The sequence below is a fragment of the Lathyrus oleraceus genome, chromosome 2 (genome assembly GCF_024323335.1).
Source record: "Lathyrus oleraceus cultivar Zhongwan6 chromosome 2, CAAS_Psat_ZW6_1.0, whole genome shotgun sequence".
NCBI lineage: Eukaryota > Viridiplantae > Streptophyta > Magnoliopsida > Fabales > Fabaceae > Lathyrus > Lathyrus oleraceus.
The window spans coordinates 140,577,416-140,598,947 of record NC_066580.1 but is presented as its reverse complement, the minus strand read 5'-3'; the positions used below and the strand labels follow the sequence as shown (position 1 = coordinate 140,598,947).

The 21,532-nt window shown below is 41.7% G+C and overlaps 1 protein-coding gene across 1 annotated transcript; it reads left to right on the top strand.

Moving 5' to 3' along the window:
- The first annotated feature begins 15,235 nt into the window (after positions 1–15,235).
- Positions 15,236–17,356, top strand: LOC127122290 (elongation factor G, mitochondrial). Its single transcript, XM_051052654.1, has 3 exons — positions 15,236–15,476; positions 15,614–15,747; positions 16,733–17,356. The coding sequence occupies exons 1-3, from the start codon at positions 15,236–15,238 to the stop codon at positions 17,354–17,356; spliced, it is 999 nt and encodes a 332-aa protein (XP_050908611.1).
- Positions 17,357–21,532: the final 4,176 nt, after the last annotated feature.

The window sequence follows — 21,532 nt, the reverse complement described above, 5'->3', positions numbered from 1 at the left end:
TATGGCATTCAGGCCAGTTTCCAGTATCCAGACCGAAGTGGCATTCAGGCCAGTTTCCGATTTTCAGATCGTAGAAGTTTCCGACGATCAAGTCGAAGTACTTGTGGCATTCAGGCCAGTTTTCCGATTTTCAGATCGAAGTGGTGTTCAGACCAGATTTCCGGTGATCAGACCAACATTGATACTCTCATATTCCGATGCTTAGTGTTCAGACTAATGTGCGACGTTCATGCCATGGGTATTCCTGTTACCATTTATTTTGGTATCTAGGTCAACTTTCTGTTTCGGTACTCAGGCCGATTTTCACCGTACCAGACGGATTCTTCTTTTGGGATTGCTTCTTTGCCGATTCTGACAGGCATGGTTAATTATTTCATAGGGATTCAGGATCAAAATCCGGGTCTTCTTAGTATTTAACCATCTCCCACCATGATCATATGAAGAACGTCCTGCTTCATATTCTCTAGTTGAAGACGCTTAAATAGGGGCAGCTGTCATACCCCGATTTTGGTCCTAAATCTTTTATGTTTGTGTGGCATGCTTGGCCTAACTTTACTTTGGTTTTGTATGAGGATTGTGGTTTTGATCCAAAGTCATGATGTTGTGATTGTGGATATATCTATGGTCTGGGTCATCTGAACAACCAGGTTTCTTGTGTTTCAAACCACTTTCTAGTCATGTTATTGGTTCATGGATACTATGCCAAAACCCTAACTATATGGTCTCATTTCATGGTTTTGTTCATACACATTATCAGTCAAGTTATTTTCTTTTCAAAAAAAAAAAAGTCAAATATTCAAGTCATGATTAAACCAATTGTGAAACCAATTCCCAATAATTTTCAAACCATTTCAATCTATTTCATCCATTTTAAACCATTACATTTGATTCCATACAAAAAAAAATACAAAATTTGGCATTTTTGACCAACTGTTGACTTTGGTCAACAGTTGACTTTTTGGTCAACTTTGACCAAAGTCAACCCAAATTCCTCAAATCCTAATTTTCATCCTAACCAATAATAGAATATCCATTTACAAAGAAATCATAAAGAAAACACATTTTTGACAAATTGTTGACTTTGGTCAATAGTTGACTTTTTGGTCAACTTTGACTAAAGTCAACCCTAAATCCTTTGTCAACCCCAATCACCAAAGGGCTGACCCTAACCCTTATTCCACGCTCTGTGCCCATGTTGACTTGGTTTTCTTCACTTTGATGCCAACATGCTTGGTCATGCCTTGAACATTTGGAGTTGTTGCTTTGACAATTAACTTTCACCCTGCTGCATTTTCCCTGTTGTACCAACTTGCTACAATGCCAAACCTTCACAAACCAAAATCATAACCAATATAAAATCCAAGCCATGAAGTGTTGCTAACATGCCATGAACTAAAACCATAAGTTTGTTGTCAATGTCCAAGCCAAAACCTGCTGTGAGTATGAGCAAGCAGGACCTAATGCAAAGACACAACTATTTTTATCTATGAAGCATGCCAAGACATGGTTTGAACTAGCTATGCATGCGAGGTAAACCAACACCCTTGCCTGTCCAAGAACCAGTCAATATGGAATGTTCGGAGCAGCCACTGCAGTATCAATGGCAGGGAAATCCCTGTAAAAGTGGAGTCAGCTACTGTATAATAAATGCATGCAGAGCAGATTCAAATATTTGCAGATATTCGAATGCCATACCTGAGCCTGCCGAATGGCCTACCAAATTAGACTTGACTAAACGCACAGATTTTCGACATGTGCAATCAATATTTGCTGCTACTCCGTCTCATCTTCAAGAAGTGACGACAGAAGGTTTCAGAATTTGATTCTACCTATTCAAAGAAAAGTTCTGCAATGGGAATTCGTAACTCAGATACTGCTGCCGAGGCCGCTTGTGAGAATGTGACTTCATTAATTGTTCATGACCATGGTGGTGATTTTTTCCCAAGTCGATCTCAAGGAAAAGGATAACGAGACTTCTGAAATACCGGCGATAGTTGGCAAGGATTCTGCTGATGTATTGTTTGATGTACCATTTGTTGGGGTTCTAGAGGAGGAGAAACCCACTCCAGAAAGAAAAAGAGTTTGTATTCACTGATATCTTTGAGAGGCATGTTCCATCTTTGTTAAGGGGATACAGTGCTCCTATTCGTCTTCAATCTGATCTTACTGATGACGACCTGTTTTTCCTATTAGCCAATGATTTTGATGAATTCAACCGATGGGAGGCTGGGCAAATTTTGGCTCAAAAATTGATGCTCAACTTGGTGGATGATTTCCAAAGTAATAAACCATTGTTGTTAAAGTCCAATTTTGTTGGTGGGTTCAAGCGCATACTAACTAACTCCATCTGGCCAAACATGCCCTGCATCCACACAACCACATAAACATGGCCTGAGATACCTTGAAGACCAATTGTCTAAAATTTAGCAAGAAAGAGAAGCTTACCATGGCTGCAGACACATGAACCCTGTCTTGCCTTGTTTGCTGCTGCATACATACATATGTCTTGCACAACCACTGCAAAATCCACACATACCAGTATCTTCCTTGTTCTTCCTGCTGACCATCATGTTATCATCATCATTATGCCAACAAACCATCGTGCAAAAAACCCTGCAGCCTCATTCAATCAAGCCCTGCATATGCAGCCTCCTCATTCATCTTGCAATGCGACATGCATTCATCCAACATGACAACAAGCAGGAAGCAAACACCAATGTGAGTCACCATCTGCAGGAATATCAACTTGCAACAAACCAGGAAATTTCCAAAATCTCTGACCTGCAAATCCAAGAGCCAGCAGTACCGTGCCGTCAGTGTGAACAAGAGTCCATGTGCGCCAGGGAAATGCCATTGAATACATGGTTCGTTTCTGTTGTCGCCACCTGCTAAGTCTAGTATCTGCTGCAAGCCAAATCCAAACGTGTATAACATAAACCCAAAACTGCAACCTGCAAAAACCGCAGAAGCTCCACATTAATACAAACAGCAAGCCGAGGAGATACTTTTACTGATGGGTCGTTTAAATACACAATGACTTCTATGATGTACCTAAACCTGCGATGTCTTTAGCTGTACAACCTGTCTCAAAAGATTCTGGAGAGCAATTTTCGAAAGCTTTGAACTGCTTCCAAAGAGAGGACCCTACATTCCGTGTTGGCTTGGACCCAGAGAATGGGCAGACAATCATTTCTGGAATGGGAGAACCACACTTAGATATCTATGATGAACGCAGTGTGAGGGAATACAAGGTTGATGCAGTTGGAAAGCCCCGTGTAAACTTCAGAGAAACTGTTACTCAGCATGCTGATTTGGATTATTTACATAGGAAGCAATCTGGAGGGCGAGGACAATATGGACGTGTGATTGGGTATATTGAACCACTTCTTACTGAGTCGGGAACTAAGCTTGAATTTGAAAGCATGCGTGTTGGCCAAGCTGTTCCATCAAATTTTGTCCTTGCAATTGAGAAAGCTGCCAACTCATGTGCATTAATTGGACATCCAGTTGAAAATCTCCGAGTTGTCTTGACAGTTGGTGCTGCTCATGTTGTTGATTCCAGTAAACTTGCCTTTAAAATGGCTTCTGTCTATGCTTTTAGACAGTGTTACACAGCTTCCAGACCGGTTATATTAGAACCTGTTATCAAACCAGGACAGGTGTTATTCCAAAGACTGACCCAATGCTAATTGACCAACCACAACCTAGTAACATACCTGGGGGAATACTGCTGTGTAAAACCAGACCAAAGTTGAACTTAGGCGAATGGAAATACATGGATAAGGTTTGCTGCAAAATTGAGCAACATTAAACCTACAACAAAACCATCTGCCACAATTTCACTCATCATTCTTCAACCACTAACTCTAGCCATAACAATTCAAAGAAAACCAAAGCACAAGCACACTTGCCTTTAACAATTACCATTTCAGCAGATTACTTTTGATCTGATAACCTCATCTCCTAATTCCAATTTATCATGTCACCTACTGCAGCCAGTCTATGCATTAAAACCATTAACAATCACTCTTCAAAATACCCATTATCCCAAGTCAAACCAAGCTCACCATTTTTTACTGCGGTAAAAAAATAAGGGGGGAACACATTAATCAGTCAATTTGCAAAACCTAAAGTGCAAAACCATTAACCAACAGTCAGAGGGCAAAGTCCAAAAAACATCCCAAATTGATATGAGGTCAAAGCAGAGAAGAAAGGATACCTTTTCTTGAATCTAACATGGATAGGGTAATTCTGTGTCTGAGCATCCAAAGTGCTTTGCAGAAACACTCCTTTTGAACAGCAAAGACCCCATTGGAAACCCTAATTCACAGAATATAAAAGGAGAATGAATCAGTAAACAACAGGGACCTAGAGGCGGAAAAGAGACCAAAGAAAACCCTAATCCAAGAAGAGGAAAGCAACAGAGACCTAGAGGCGAAAATCTGAGGAAGAAAAAAACCTAAAACCCCAAAATCAATTACCTGGAGGCCAGCTTCTTCGCGTCCTTCACCACCACCGCCGCGACACTTTGTAAGGACTCTTTTTCTTTCTTGTTATCCTTCTCTTGTTTTGTTGTTGAAAATATTTGTGAGAGTTGAGAGAGTTCGATTCACTGAGTTGGAGAGCGTGAGAGGGTTTTGTTGATGTCATAAGAGGGACGAGAGGTGCGAGTTCGTGAGATTGCCATTGTTGGGGGAAGGTTGAGTTTGTGAGGTGGGAGAGAAGAAGACGAGTCTCTGTTTTCTTTTTGTTTTCATTTCTTTGTTTTCGTTTCTTTTTTTAATTTAATTTTTTAATCAAATTTGTTTTGTTTAACAGAGATAAAAGATAATAATAAACAAAAACATAAAAAAGGTTTTATATGTTAGTTTTGTTCTTAATCTTTTTTTTATTTATTTTTTTTCATTCCGGTTTATATATTTAAGGTAGTACTTCAGTAGCATATAACCCTGAGTGGTCTGGTGGAGAAGGGCAGTGTGTATGTTCTTGAGTGGGGTGGGTTCAATACTCATGTGTGACCTTTTTTTGGCATTTTATTTCTTTTAGCTATGTTATTTTTTTTCTTTTAGCATTTTAGTTTCTTTTTATGTTTATGCCTTTATTACACTCATATGTTCATTTTGTTAATAATGTAGAGTTGTTGTATTTTAATTCAAAACCATTTTTAAACTATAAAAATCATGTTTTTTCTCGATTTAATATCGAGCCCATTTTTTACACCCTTGTAAGTCGATTGCTTTTTAAGCATCGCCATCAACCTCACATAGCTTACTCTTGGGCTTTCTTACAATGAGCCGGTTCCCTTGCACTTACACTCATACATTGTTTATTGTTTCATTATTTCATTCTTTGATTATTTGATTTGATTATATACTTGTTTATATCTTACTTGTTTGATTAACTGTTGCCTACTTGTATGATGTATGAGGCATATATTTATATGGTTTGATTGCCATGACAACCCCCATTCATAACAAATGTATCCCTCTCCCATGAAATGTATAATATTCTTTCATTCTTTATTCATCTGTTAATACAAGAAATAAAATGAACACCCGATAACCATTTCAAAACAAGACCAAAACCTCGATCCAACGTCGAGTAATCATTTTTCAAAACCTAACAGAACCAGCACGTATTCATCTACCCTTTTGTAAGTCGATTGCTTTATGCATCGCCATCAACCTTGTAAGTCGATTGCTTTATGCATCGCCATCAACCTTGTAAGTCGATTGCTTCACACATCGCCATCTACCCTTATCCCTAACACTTCTCCTTGCTCCATTCGTCGATTCTTGTTCCGATTAGGTAGCACCCATTAGATAGAACCCTTTGCATGATGACATAGGTAGGATTCCCATATCCTTTTGTATGATAACATAGGTAGGATTCCCATATCCTTTTGCATGCTAACAATAGGTAGATATTCCCATTTGTAAATCCTAAACACCTAAGGACATATTGCATGACAACTCTAGGGCAGAGCTTCCCCACTTCTAGACCTTTCCGAGCGTCTCCGATCCTGTGGCATGTAGTCCGTCCTATTGCAAAGAGGTAACTGCCTAAGACTCGATTCAGCGAGCTGCGACACCTACTGCTAGGGCGTGAACACATCGCCCACTCTCCTCTGACACAACTGGTGTCCTCCTTTGTAAGTCCATGTTCAGATGGCAACCCCTATGAGGGGAACTACGTCGCCCTGATTCTCATACCAGATGAGGTACGTAGGCAGGAGATCGTGCGAGATCTCTCCGGGCACCCTTTTCTTTTTTGAGTGTGTTGTTTGCTAGCTATCAGGCTCGAGTTCCCGACTCCCTGTTAGTCTGTGTGTTCACCTTTTCTTCCTTTTTGTGTGTGTGCTTGACAGTTATAGGCTCGAGTTCCCGACTCCCTATTAACTTGTTTGGTTGTTGTGTGCTTGGAAGCTGATGTAAGTCCATCGAGTGGCATTCGGGTTCCAGTGTGCGTGTGTTTTGGTTCGGATGCCGATGTAAGTCCAGTGATTGGCGTTCGGGCTCCACGTTTGCCTTCTCGTGTGTGTTTTGGTTCGGATGCTGATGTAAGTCCAGTGATTGGCATTCAGGCTCCATGTTTGCCTGCTTGTGTGTTGTTTGTTTGGCGTGCGTGTAGCCGAACTACAGCAACTCTGATTCTCATGTTCAGATGAGATACGTAGGCACAAGATGCGATGTCTTGCCGAGTTTGACTAACGACTAACAACTAATCCTTGTTTGCTTTCGCCCTCGTTGCGATCCTTTCTCTCGCCCTCGTTGCGATCGAGACCTTCCCTTTCTCTTGCCCTAGTTGCAATCGAGACCTTTGTTCCCGTAGTTAGCTGAACTACGTTTTGCTCTGATTCTCATTCCCGATGAGATACGTAGGCATAAGACGCGATGTCTTAGCGAGCACACTTATCCTTAACCCATAGGTAGCCGAGCTACGAAGACTCTGATTCTCATTCCAGATGAGATACGTATGCAATGGATGCGATATCTATGCGAGTCATTTTTCTCTTGACCCTTTTAGTAAATAGTACATTAGATAAACATACACCCTTTAGACAAGAACAAACAAGAGTGGATCCCGTAGAGTACTACGGATGCGTAGGGGTGCTAATACCTTCCCTTCGCATAATCGACTCCCGAACCCAAGATTTGGTTGCGAGACCTTGTCTTTTCCTTTCCTTTCTCCAGGTTTACTTCGAGCGTTTCCTTTCCCTCCTTTGGGATAAATAACGCACGGTGGCGACTCTTCTGTCATTTTCTTTCGCCGGTTGTTTTTTTCGCACTGTTTTTTTCAGGCTGCGACAGCTGGCGACTCTGCTGGGGATCCGGTTTCCCTAAGCGAGTTCCTCCTAGCTTTTGTAGGTTTTCTTGTTTGTTGGGTGTTTATTCTTTTGTACAGTTATTTATTTTCAGCATTTACCTGCTTTACCTTATTACATTCATGTACATATGTTTGTTGTATCTGTGGGTTCTGTGGGTTGTCTGTTTGTTGGGATGGGATATTTTGTGAGAAATAAGCCCACTACCCAGGCTTGAGTGTACACATAGGTGTTAGAGTGGATAGTCATGAGGCTTGCATGGCATGTTGCTATGATAAGTCGTTCATGAGACCCACATTCCAGACGAGGTTTCTGTTGGATATATTTTGTCCTATGGGTGTTCCATAACGACAGATATTCCTTTAGAAATCGTCGACTCTGGTGACCATTTCCCGGGAACTCAGTCGAGGCCTTTCCTCCGAGACGTGATTATGTTAGCTCTGGTGGGCGCATTCTCGCTGCTCAATCCGAGGACCCCGAGACTGGGAACTTGCTTTAGGATATCCTGTTGAGGGGAGTCAGCAGAGGTCTTTTATCCCGTAATAATGCCAAACCTTCAGTGGTAAACGTATTATTCTCGACTAAAGGGCTGAAGCTGACAAACTTCTGTTCTTAGAACCTACCAGTGAGGGGAGGGTTTGATCTCTACAGATACGGTTTCTGCCAGTGGTGCTGTGATGGTGACTTTGGTTCAGCCAAATTTATGGACATTTATTTCTGGACGCCGGAGGTTTGACCCTGGTATTGATCAGAGGGTTCCGTTTATTTCGGATCCCTGGGCTGAATTTGAGGGTACTCGCTCAGATAGTGATTTGGTTCCTCAGATTGGGTTCAGATGACAGTTCCCCAGATGACTTTGGGTTTCAGATGAATTGTGACTCCGAGTTCAAGCCGAAGCTTTGACCCTGTGCCTTGAGACGCACGGCCTGACCAGTCATGTTGCATCATTTGCATCATAGCATGTTTATTTTCAAAAAAAATAATAATGCATGAAAAAAAGAAAAAAGTTAACTCGCATACGCATATCCTTTATCAGGATCATTCATGATAAAATAGCATCCGCATCATGCATATCATGCACATAACATCCTTGCATTGCAGACGTGTTTGGAGGGACTTCTCGCTTTGGTTCCTGACTGAGACAGGATTGCTGACCGTCGACCGCATCGTTACTCAACCAAACTCAATCATCAGAGGATTATGGACCAGGTTCAGACTGAGTTGGCTGAGATGAGGGCGAACATGGCCCAGTTTATGACAATGATGCAAGGAGTTGTTCAGGGGCAAGAGGAGCTGCGTGCCTTAGCCCAGAGACTGGAAGCCGTGATTCCACCAGTCCACCGTGCTTCACCAGTGGGTGTACCCGTTCATGAGAATGCTGCTGTCACTATTCTCGTCAATGATTATGCCGTGGGTGATGAATTGAGGGGGATCAGAATCAGTGAACAGCCTCTTGCTGCAGAGACTGTTAATGTCAGACCAACCCGCGCTCCGGTTCGCCATCCTGGCTCTTCAAGTTCTTCCGGTTCTAAGAAGCCATTCTCTGGGGCACCCAAAAGGGGAGAAAGTGAAACAAATGTTGTGCACCGTCGGAGGAGTGTGAACAGAGGACAGTTTCGTCAGGCCGCCGCTGTGACTATTCCAGCAACTCAACAGCAACAGAGAAGACCCACTCAGCAATATCAGCATCAGCAACATCGTCCTCAACAGCAGGCTTACCAGCCCCACAATGATAATCAAGCTAGTACGAGTAATGAGAGGAAGAAGATCATTTTTGATCCGATCCCTATGTCATACACAGAGCTGTATCCCTCTTTGATAGAGCGGAACTTGATTACTCCCAGAGACCCGCCGGCTATACCTGTCAACCCTCGGTGGTGGTATAGGCCCGATCAGCATTGTGTGTATCATTCGGGTGCTCCTGGTCATGACGTGGAAAGCTGCTTTCAGTTTAAGAATAAGGTGCAGGACCTTGTCAGATCAGGGATTCTGAGCTTCGAGGACTTAGGTCCCAGTGTTAATCAAGCTTGAAGACAACAAGCCCCGGGCCGGCGATGGCTTTTCTTCTAAGATCTTCAACAAAGAGGGTTGTTCAAAAGCAGAAGCTGCTGATGCAAAGGATTCTGACATTTGTCATCCCTGGTGGGATCTATCGCAATTGGGTCACTGTGGGCGTTCCTACAGTCGTTCATAAGTCAGAGTAATAATCACTTTTTTAAAAAACCCTTCTCCCATGCCAAAAGGAGAAGTGATGACATTGTTGGCAACATTTTGTGCAATGATATTTTCATTCAAATAAATTCATGTTAAAACATTTGTTTTTCCATTTGTTTTCCCTTTTCGCTTTTTGCATGAAATTGGTGATCACAAAAAACCTTAAAAACAAGAATAAAAGCAATCTTTTCATCTGCATAACGATTGTCTTGTTTGTTTTTCAAAAAGCTTTTCATCTCTAAATCATTATGCAGGTTGTTTCTTAAACCCATTGAACCTAATGATCGGACGTTATCTCCCAATTTTGAATTCCCTTTATTTGAAGCGGAAGAAGATGATGTTGAAAGGATTCCTGACGAGATTTCCCGGCTTCTTGAGCAAGAAAAGAAGATCACTCAGCTGCATCTCGAGAATCAGCAGAACAGCCAACTGGGGCACATAAAAAAAAAAGGAGGAGGGTGCAAAATCAAAAGAAATCCAAATCAAAAGAAAGAAAAAGAAAGAAAGAAACAAAAGAGAAATAGCACCCTCAAAGTCCCAAGTTGACTGATGCTGAATGGATTCAGAGTCACTACGACCAAGTGAATCCGATCGAAAGGAAGAGATCAACTGCCATGTGTCATGGTCAGTCATATCAGCAGAGAGTGAAAAAGCATTCAACAAGAAGGTCAAGCCTCGTGTGTTCCGAGAAGGTGACCTTGTGCTCAAGAAAGTCTTGTCTTTCGTGCCCGATTCCAGGGGCAAGTGAACTCCAAGCTATGAATATCCATATGTTGTCAAGAGAGCCTTTTCAGGCAATGTTTTGACACTTACAATAATGGATGGAAGTTCACTCGTCCTGTGAATTCTGATGCAGTCAAGAAATACTTCGCCTAAAAAAGAAAAAACAGAATAGCTCGCTAAGTCGAACACCCCAAAGGGCGACTTAGGCAAAAAGGAGCGTCTCGGTGGATTGAAAACCCGAAAGGGCGATCCAGGCAAAAGTTAGAGACATTGAAAAAAGAATTTGCATCCCGCTAGATTGATCACCTCACACTGGGGCAATCTAGGCAAAAATTAGGGATTTGGCAAGTAACTGCATCCTGACAAGACTGTGCCGTACATCTGTCATCCGTCAAGAATTCTCGATTCGTTGTCGACTGAAGCTCTGAATACATCGAAAATTCAGAATGGTAGAGGAAGGGTCATTATGTTCAATGTAGCCCTCTCCAATATATATCACCGATTTCAAACGTGTACAAATCTATGGAGTCTCGCCCTTTGCAGACTACCATTCCATCGCGTCAATTTGAGCTTTTATCCAATTATTTGCACTCTTATTTGTTTCAACTCAACAAATGTTTTGCATGTTTTAATTGATAAAGTATCATTGTTTTCAAAATAAACAAATTTTTCACAAAAAAATTGTTCTTAAACAAAGTGAACATTCACAATGATGGAAGGATACTTAGGAGATCCGCAGTGCTCTCCCGAGGGTGGTATGATTACCAACAGGTAAGACATTTGTTCGTATCTCGAGCATAACTGTATCTTTTTCCTGTCGAACCTCTTTTGGTTTCTCCTCAGTGAGGTTGCTCAGTGCAGTGTTGGTTGAAGTTGTTTATCTTCATGTTCCCGGCAGTACAACATTCTTCCTCCAAGTCCCTGTTAGCCCTATTGTGGGGCATCTCCAGTAGAGGTTTGTTTGAGCCCTACCGTGGGGCATTCCCAGCAAGGTGGTTGTTGGAACACTTTTATGGGGAAGTTCCCAAGCAGAGTGTTTATTGAAGACTTCAATTTTCCTCTCTCCAGTAGAGCAGTCTTATACTCTCCCCGGCATGGGTGCTTGTCTTGGGAAGACTCGGTATTTCGTGGATTGACATCCAGTACTCCATCATGTCCTTAGATAGATCCCCAGCGGAGTTGTTGGCATGATGAGCTTTACCAGTGCCTATCTATCCTCATCAGAGATCTAGTTGCTTCATGGTATCTCTGATCTCCAGCACGAGTGGTCATGGCACGTCCGCCTGTATGCTGAACTCTGTTCTCCGGTTGTGACCGACGATCCCTCCGGAAGCCTCTGGTGGCCTTCCTCCCCTGCAGGATGGTGTTGCTCCCTGATATCCCAGTCTCCAGTGGATTTTCTCGGCTCTCTGGTGACTTTGGTTTTCCCTCCGGAAGAGTGGTGCCGGATGGTTGATTCCCGGACCTGTGTGTTGAGCATGTCTGTTTGTCAGCATTCATCATACATTTTTTTAGATATAATGCATGCATGCATAATCATAGCATTCGGATACTCATGATGCAGCTGTTGCCGTGTATCTGTTGATGGTTGTCTCCTGCTATTTGTTGATACAGATCCCTCCAGTAGATCCTCCTCTAGCAGATATGGGTGTGTCTGATCTCTCCATATAGAGTCGACCCCTTAAGCAGAAAATGTCCACCATTCCTTCTGCGCTCCCCACCGAGATACATCCTCGTGGATGACGGTTGCTTCCGTTCCCTCCATAATGGGATGGGTTTTCCCTATTGAGTTCTTTCCTCATTAGGATGAGTCTTGATTCAGTTTTCCTTCTTGGATCGATCCTAAATTGGCTTCTTATTCGCTGTCTCTTGTACTTCTCTGGGGCATAAATGAATGGTTTCTCACTAACCGGCACTCATCCATCTCATCCTCAGCGGAATTTGGGGCCTCTACCTACAAACCGGTAGTTGTAAGTCCTATCTTTGTGGTTTTCTACCTACTAGCTGGTAGTTGTAAAATCCCACTTTCGTCCCCTTGGTGGAGTTAACCCTTTGTGCTCATCCCGATGATGACTGGTTACTTTTCCGTGGTTTTCTGCCTACAAACCGGTAGATGTAATCCCCTCTTTGCAGTTATCAGTATCCAGTTTGCGGTATTGATATTCTTTTCCCTGGATACTTGCCTTGATCAAGCAGTATTGTCCCCATTGGGTCTTCCCCTTCTTCTTGGATACTTGCTCCGAGTAAGCAACTTTATCCTTTTTTGATTGGTCATCTTTTGCATACCTAGTCTGGTACCCCGTTGCCTTTCTTTTCGGTCGTTTATCCATTTAACAACCTACAACCCGGTTATGGATAATCTTCCATGCGAGTGTATTATCTACGCTTTGACGGCTATAGATAATATATCTCATGCACTCTTTGGTCAATCTTTCGATTGTTATCCCCAGCTTGGGTCTTTGGCATGCGTGCCGGCTCACGTATCACTGTTTTGTTATCTTCGCCGATGCTGATAGACATGAAGAATTTCCGGTATTCAGACCGAAGTGGCATTCAGGCCAATTCCCGGTATTCAGACCGAAGTGGCATTCAGGCCAATTCCCGGTATTCAGACCGAAGTGGCATTCAGGCCAGTTTCCGGTATCCAGACCGAAGTGGCGTTCAGGCCAATTTCCGATTTCCAGATCGAAGAAGTTTCCGACGATCAGGTCGATGTACTTATGGCATTCAGGCCAATTTTCCGGTGTTCAGACCGAGACGGTATTCAGACCAAAGTGGCATTCAGGCCAGAGTTCCCGGTATCCAGACCGAAGTGGCATTCAGGCCAGAGTTCCCGGTATCCAGACCGAAGTGGCATTCAGGCCAGTTTTCCCGGTATCCAAACCGAAGTGGCATTCAAGCCAGTCTTTTCCGATATTCAGATCGAAGAAGTTTCCGACATTCAGGTCGATGCAACTTATGGCATTCAGGCCAGTTTCCGGTATCCAGACCGAAGTGGCATTCAGGCCAGTTTCCGATATTCAGATCGAAGAAGTTTCCGACATTCAGGTCGATGCAACTTATGGCATTCAGGCCAGTTTCCGGTATCCAGACCGAAGTGGCATTCAGGCCAGTTTCCGATTTTCAGATCGTAGAAGTTTCCGACGATCAAGTCGAAGTACTTGTGGCATTCAGGCCAGTTTTCCGATTTTCAGATCGAAATGGCATTCAGGCCAATTTTCCGGTATTCAGACCGAAGTGGCATTCAGGCCAGTTTCCGATATACAGATCGAAGAAGTTTCCGACATTCAGGTCGATGCAACTTATGGCATTCAGGCCAGTTTCCGGTATCCAGACCGAAGTGGCATTCAGGCCAGTTTCCGATATTCAGATCGAAGAAGTTTCCGACATTCAGGTCGATGCAACTTATGGCATTCAGGCCAGTTTCCAGTATCCAGACCGAAGTGGCATTCAGGCCAGTTTCCGATTTTCAGATCGTAGAAGTTTCCGATGATCAAGTCGAAGTACTTGTGGCATTCAGGCCAGTTTTCCGATTTTCAGATCGAAGTGGTGTTCAGACCAGATTTCCGGTGATCAGACCAACATTGATACTCTCATATTCCGATGCTTAGTGTTCAGACTAATGTGCGACGTTCATGCCATGGGTATTCCTGTTACCATTTATTTTGGTATCTAGGTCAACTTTCTGTTTCGGTACTCAGGCCGATTTTCACCGTACCAGACGGATTCTTCTTTTGGGATTGCTTCTTTGCCGATTCTGACAGGCATGGTTAATTATTTCATAGGGATTCAGGATCAAAATCCGGGTCTTCTTAGTATTTAACCATCTCCCACCATGATCATATGAAGAACGTCCTGCTTCATATTCTCTAGTTGAAGACGCTTAAATAGGGGCAGCTGTCATACCCCGATTTTGGTCCTAAATCTTTTATGTTTGTGTGGCATGCTTGGCCTAACTTTACTTTGGTTTTGTATGAGGATTGTGGTTTTGATCCAAAGTCATGATGTTGTGATTGTGGATATATCTATGGTCTGGGTCATCTGAACAACCAGGTTTCTTGTGTTTCAAACCACTTTCTAGTCATGTTATTGGTTCATGGATACTATGCCAAAACCCTAACCTTATGGTCTCATTTCATGGTTTTGTTCATACACATTATCAGTCAAGTTATTTTCTTTTCAAAAAAAAAAAGAGTCAAATATTCAAGTCATGATTAAACCAATTGTGAAACCAATTCCCAATAATTTTCAAACCATTTCAATCTATTTCATCCATTTTAAACCATTACATTTGATTCCATACAAAAAAAAATACAAAATTTGGCATTTTGACCAACTGTTGACTTTGGTCAACAGTTGACTTTTTGGTCAACTTTGACCAAAGTCAACCCAAATTCCTCAAATCCTAATTTTCATCCTAACCAATAATAGAATATCCATTTACAAAGAAATCATAAAGAAAACACATTTTTGACAAATTGTTGACTTTGGTCAATAGTTGACTTTTTGGTCAACTTTGACTAAAGTCAACCCTAAATCCTTTGTCAACCCCAATCACCAAAGGGCTGACCCTAACCCTTATTCCACGCTCTGTGCCCATGTTGACTTGGTTTTCTTCACTTTGATGCCAACATGCTTGGTCATGCCTTGAACATTTGGAGTTGTTGCTTTGACAATTAACTTTCACCCTGCTGCATTTTCCCTGTTGTACCAACTTGCTACAATGCCAAACCTTCACAAACCAAAATCATAACCAATATAAAATCCAAGCCATGAAGTGTTGCTAACATGCCATGAACTAAAACCATAAGTTTGTTGTCAATGTCCAAGCCAAAACCTGCTGTGAGTATGAGCAAGCAGGACCTAATGCAAAGACACAACTATTTTTATCTATGAAGCATGCCAAGACATGGTTTGAACTAGCTATGCATGCGAGGTAAACCAACACCCTTGCCTGTCCAAGAACCAGTCAATATGGAATGTTCGGAGCAGCCACTACAGTATCAATGGCAGGGAAATCCCTGTAAAAGTGGAGTCAGCTACTGTATAATAAATGCATGCAGAGCAGATTCAAATATTTGCAGATATTCGAATGCCATACCTGAGCCTGCCGAATGGCCTACCAAATTAGACTTGACTAAACGCACAGATTTTCGACATGTGCAATCAATATTTGCTGCTACTCCATCTCATCTTCAAGAAGTGACGACAGAAGGTTTCAGAATTTGATTCTACCTATTCAAAGAAAAGTTCTGCAATGGGAATTCGTAACTCAGATACTGCTGCCGAGGCCGCTTGTGAGAATGTGACTTCATTAATTGTTCATGACCATGGTGGTGATTTTTTCCCAAGTCGATCTCAAGGAAAAGGATAACGAGACTTCTGAAATACCGGCGATAGTTGGCAAGGATTCTGCTGATGTATTGTTTGATGTACCATTTGTTGGGGTTCTAGAGGAGGAGAAACCCACTCCAGAAAGAAAAAGAGTTTGTATTCACTGATATCTTTGAGAGGCCTGTTCCATCTTTGTTAAGGGGATACAGTGCTCCTATTCGTCTTCAATCTGATCTTACTGATGACGACCTGTTTTTCCTATTAGCCAATGATTTTGATGAATTCAACCGATGGGAGGCTGGGCAAATTTTGGCTCAAAAATTGATGCTCAACTTGGTGGATGATTTCCAAAGTAATAAACCATTGTTGTTAAAGTCCAATTTTGTTGGTGGGTTCAAGCGCATACTAACTAACTCCATCTGGCCAAACATGCCCTGCATCCACACAACCACATAAACATGGCCTGAGATACCTTGAAGACCAATTGTCTAAAATTTAGCAAGAAAGAGAAGCTTACCATGGCTGCAGACACATGAACCCTGTCTTGCCTTATTTGCTGCTGCATACATACATATGTCTTGCACAACCACTGCAAAATCCACACATACCAGTATCTTCCTTGTTCTTCCTGCTGACCATCATGTTATCATCATCATTATGCCAACAAACCATCGTGCAAAAAACCCTGCAGCCTCATTCAATCAAGCCCTGCATATGCAGCCTCCTCATTCATCTTGCAATGCGACATGCATTCATCCAACATGACAACAAGCAGGAAGCAAACACCAATGTGAGTCACCATCTGCAGGAATATCAACTTGCAACAAACCAGGAAATTTCCAAAATCTCTGACCTGCAAATCCAAGAGCCAGCAGTACCGTGCCGTCAGTGTGAACAAGAGTCCATGTGCGCCAGGGAAATGCCATTGAATACATGGTTCGTTTCTGTTGTCGCCACCTGCTAAGTCTAGTATCTGCTGCAAGCCAAATCCAAACGTGTATAACATAAACCCAAAACTGCAACCTGCAAAAACCGCAGAAGCTCCACATTAATACAAACAGCAAGCCGAGGAGATACTTTTACTGATGGGTCGTTTAAATACACAATGACTTCTATGATGTACCTAAACCTGCGTAGTCTTTAGCTGTACAACCTGTCTCAAAAGATTCTGGAGAGCAATTTTCGAAAGCTTTGAACTGCTTCCAAAGAGAGGACCCTACATTCCGTGTTGGCTTGGACCCAGAGAATGGGCAGACAATCATTTCTGGAATGGGAGAACCACACTTAGATATCTATGATGAACGCAGTGTGAGGGAATACAAGGTTGATGCAGTTGGAAAGCCTCGTGTAAACTTCAGAGAAACTGTTACTCAGCATGCTGATCTGGATTATTTACATAGGAAGCAATCTGGAGGGCGAGGACAATATGGACGTGTGATTGGGTATATTGAACCACTTCTTACTGAGTCGGGAACTAAGCTTGAATTTGAAAGCATGCGTGTTGGCCAAGCTGTTCCATCAAATTTTGTCCTTGCAATTGAGAAAGTTGCCAACTCATGTGCATTAATTGGACATCCAGTTGAAAATCTCCGAGTTGTCTTGACAGTTGGTGCTGCTCATGTTGTTGATTCCAGTAAACTTGCCTTTAAAATGGCTTCTGTCTATGCTTTTAGACAGTGTTACACAGCTTCCAGACCGGTTATATTAGAACCTGTTATCAAACCAGGACAGGTGTTATTCCAAAGACTGACCCAATGCTAATTGACCAACCACAACCTAGTAACATACCTGGGGGAATACTGCTGTGTAAAACCAGACCAAAGTTGAACTTAGGCGAATGGAAATACATGGATAAGGTTTGCTGCAAAATTGAGCAACATTAAACCTACAACAAAACCATCTGCCGCAATTTCACTCATCATTCTTCAACCACTAACTCTAGCCATAACAATTCAAAGAAAACCAAAGCACAAGCACACTTGCCTTTAACAATTACCATTTCAGCAGATTACTTTTGATCTGATAACCTCATCTCCTAATTCCAATTTATCATGTCACCTACTGCAGCCAGTCTATGCATTAAAACCATTAACAATCACTCTTCAAAATACCCATTATCCCAAGTCAAACCAAGCTCACCATTTTTTACTGCGGTAAAAAAATAAGGGGGGAACACATTAATCAGTCAATTTGCAAAACCTAAAGTGCAAAACCATTAACCAACAGTCAGAGGGCAAAGTCCAAAAAAACATCCCAAATTGATATGAGGTCAAAGCAGAGAAGAAAGGATACCTTTTCTTGAATCTAACATGGATAGGGTAATTCTGTGTCTGAGCATCCAAAGTGCTTTGCAGAAACACTCCTTTTGAACAGCAAAGACCCCATTGGAAACCCTAATTCACAGAATATAAAAGGAGAATGAATCAGTAAACAACAGGGACCTAGAGGCGGAAAAGAGACCAAAGAAAACCCTAATCCAAGAAGAGGAAAGCAACAGAGACCTAGAGGCGAAAATCTGAGGAAGAAAAAAACCTAAAACCCCAAAATCGATTACCTGGAGGCCAGCTTCTTCGCGTCCTTCACCACCACCGCCGCGACACTTTGTAAGGACTCTTTTTCTTTCTTGTTATCCTTCTCTTGTTTTATTGTTGAAAATATTTGTGAGAGTTGAGAGAGTTCGATTCACTGAGTTGGAGAGCGTGAGAGGGTTTTGTTGATGTCATAAGAGGGACGAGAGGTGCGAGTTCGTGAGATTGCCATTGTTGGGGGAAGGTTGAGTTTGTGAGGTGGGAGAGAAGAAGACGAGTCTCTGTTTTCTTTTTGTTTTCATTTCTTTGTTTTCGTTTCTTTTTTTAATTTAATTTTTTAATCAAATTTGTTTTGTTTAACAGAGATAAAAGATAATAATAAACAAAAACATAAAAAAGGTTTTATATGTTAGTTTTGTTCTTAATCTTTTTTTTATTTTTTTTTTTTCATTCCGGTTTATATATTTAAGGTAGTACTTCAGTAGCATATAACCCTGAGTGGTCTGGTGGAGAAGGGCAGTGTGTATGTTCTTGAGTGGGGTGGGTTCAATACTCATGTGTGACCTTTTTTTGGCATTTTATTTCTTTTAGCTATGTTATTTTTTTTCTTTTAGCATTTTAGTTTCTTTTTATGTTTATGCCTTTATTACACTCATATGTTCATTTTGTTAATAATGTAGAGTTGTTGTATTTTAATTCAAAACCATTTTTAAACTATAAAAATCATGTTTTTTCTCGATTTAATATCGAGCCCATTTTTTACACCCTTGTAAGTCGATTGCTTTTTAAGCATCGCCATCAACCTCACATAGCTTACTCTTGGGCTTTCTTACAATTTGCCGGTTCCCTTGCACTTACACTCATACATTGTTTATTGTTTCATTATTTCATTCTTTGATTATTTGATTTGATTATATACTTGTTTATATCCTACTTGTTTGATTAACTGTTGCCTACTTGTATGATGTATGAGGCATATATTTATATGGTTTGATTGCCATGACAACCCCCATTCATAACAAATGTATCCCTCTCCCATGAAATGTATAATATTCTTTCATTCTTTATTCATCTGTTAATACAAGAAATAAAATGAACACCCGATAACCATTTCAAAACAAGACCAAAACCTCGATCCAACGTCGAGTAATCATTTTTCAAAACCTAACAGAACCAGCACGTATTCATCTACCCTTTTGTAAGTCGATTGCTTTATGCATCGCCATCAACCTTGTAAGTCGATTGCTTTATGCATCGCCATCAACCTTGTAAGTCGATTGCTTCATGCATCGCCATCTACCCTTATCCCTAACACTTCTCCTTGCTCCATTCGTCGATTCTTGTTCCGATTAGGTAGCACCCATTAGATAGAACCCTTTGCATGATGACATAGGTAGGATTCCCATATCCTTTTGTATGATAACATAGGTAGGATTCCCATATCCTTTTGCATGCTAACAATAGGTAGATATTCCCATTTGTAAATCCTAAACACCTAAGGACATATTGCATGACAACTCTAGGGCAGAGCTTCCCCACTTCTAGACCTTTCCGAGCGTCTCCGATCCTGTGGCATGTAGTCCGTCCTATTGCAAAGAGGTAACTGCCTAAGACTCGATTCAGCGAACTGCGACACCTACTGCTAGGGCGTGAACACATCGCCCACTCTCCTCTGACACAACTGGTGTCCTCCTTTGTAAGTCCATGTTCAGATGGCAACCCCTATGAGGGGAACTACGTCGCCCTGATTCTCATACCAGATGAGGTACGTAGGCAGGAGATCGTGCGAGATCTCTCCGGGCACCCTTTTCTTTTTTGAGTGTGTTGTTTGCTAGCTATCAGGCTCGAGTTCCCGACTCCCTGTTAGTCTGTGTGTTCACCTTTTCTTCCTTTTTGTGTGTGTGCTTGACAGTTATAGGCTCGAGTTCCTGACTCCCTATTAACTTGTTTGGTTGTTGTGTGCTTGGAAGCTGATGTAAGTCCATCGAGTGGCATTCGGGTTCCAGTGTGCGTGTGTTTTGGTTCGGATGCCGATGTAAGTCCAGTGATTGGTGTTCGGGCTCCACGTTTGCCTTCTCGTGTGTGTTTTGGTTCGGATGCTGATGTAAGTCCAGTGATTGGCATTCAGGCTCCATGTTTGCCTGCTTGTGTGTTGTTTGTTTGGCGTGCGTGTAGCCGAACTACAGCAACTCTGATTCTCATGTTCAGATGAGATACGTAGGCACAAGATGCGATGTCTTGCCGAGTTTGACTAACGACTAACAACTAATCCTTGTTTGCTTTCGCCCTCGTTGCGATCCTTTCTCTCGCCCTCGTTGCGATCGAGACCTTCCCTTTCTCTTGCCCTAGTTGCAATCGAGACCTTTGTTCCCGTAGTTAGCTGAACTACGTTTTGCTCTGATTCTCATTCCCGATGAGATACGTAGGCATAAGACGCGATGTCTTAGCGAGCACACTTATCCTTAACCCATAGGTAGCCGAGCTACGAAGACTCTGATTCTCATTCCAGATGAGATACGTATGCAATGGATGCGATATCTATGCGAGTCATTTTTCTCTTGACCCTTTTAGTAAATAGTACATTAGATAAACATACACCCTTTAGACAAGAACAAACAAGAGTGGATCCCGTAGAGTACTACGGATGCGTAGGGGTGCTAATACCTTCCCTTCGCATAATCGACTCCCGAACCCAAGATTTGGTTGCGAGACCTTGTCTTTTCCTTTCCTTTCTCCGGGTTTACTTCGAGCGTTTCCTTTCCCTCCTTTGGGATAAATAACGCACGGTGGCGACTCTTCTGTCATTTTCTTTCGCCAGTTGTTTTTTTCGCACTGTTTTTTTCAGGCTGCGACATACGCGCATATTTATCCTACACTTTAAAAAAATTTAACCTCTAACAATAATGAAATTGTCATTTATCCTAAAATTGTCTCTTTGTTTCTGTACTCTGCACTGCCATTTTGGTATGTTTTAATGAATTTTTTGTTGGTTTCTTTTTATTTACTTTGTCTTTTTATTTATTTTTATTGATGACAAAGGGGGAGAAAACATAACCTTCTAAAGGGGGAGAATTAAGAGTTTATTTTGATATCTAAATTCCTAAGTAAAAAACACAAACATTGTTTTAGTGTTTCTATTAACAAATACTTGAAGAAAAGTTTGTTAAGTGTTTTTGCAGTGTTAACTCTCAAGATTCAGAATGATTTGTTAAAGCTTGTGTCTCAAGAATCAAAACGATTCTTCAAAGAAGTTTCTGAAGAAAGGTCTTAAAGAAGGTTCGGAAGAAAGACTCTTCAAAGAAGTTTCTAAGGAAAGCCCTTCTGAAGGTCTATTAAAAGAATGATGTTATCAACCAGTGTTCTAGACAACATTAATCAACTTCTGAAGTTAAACCAGATTCTGACTAAT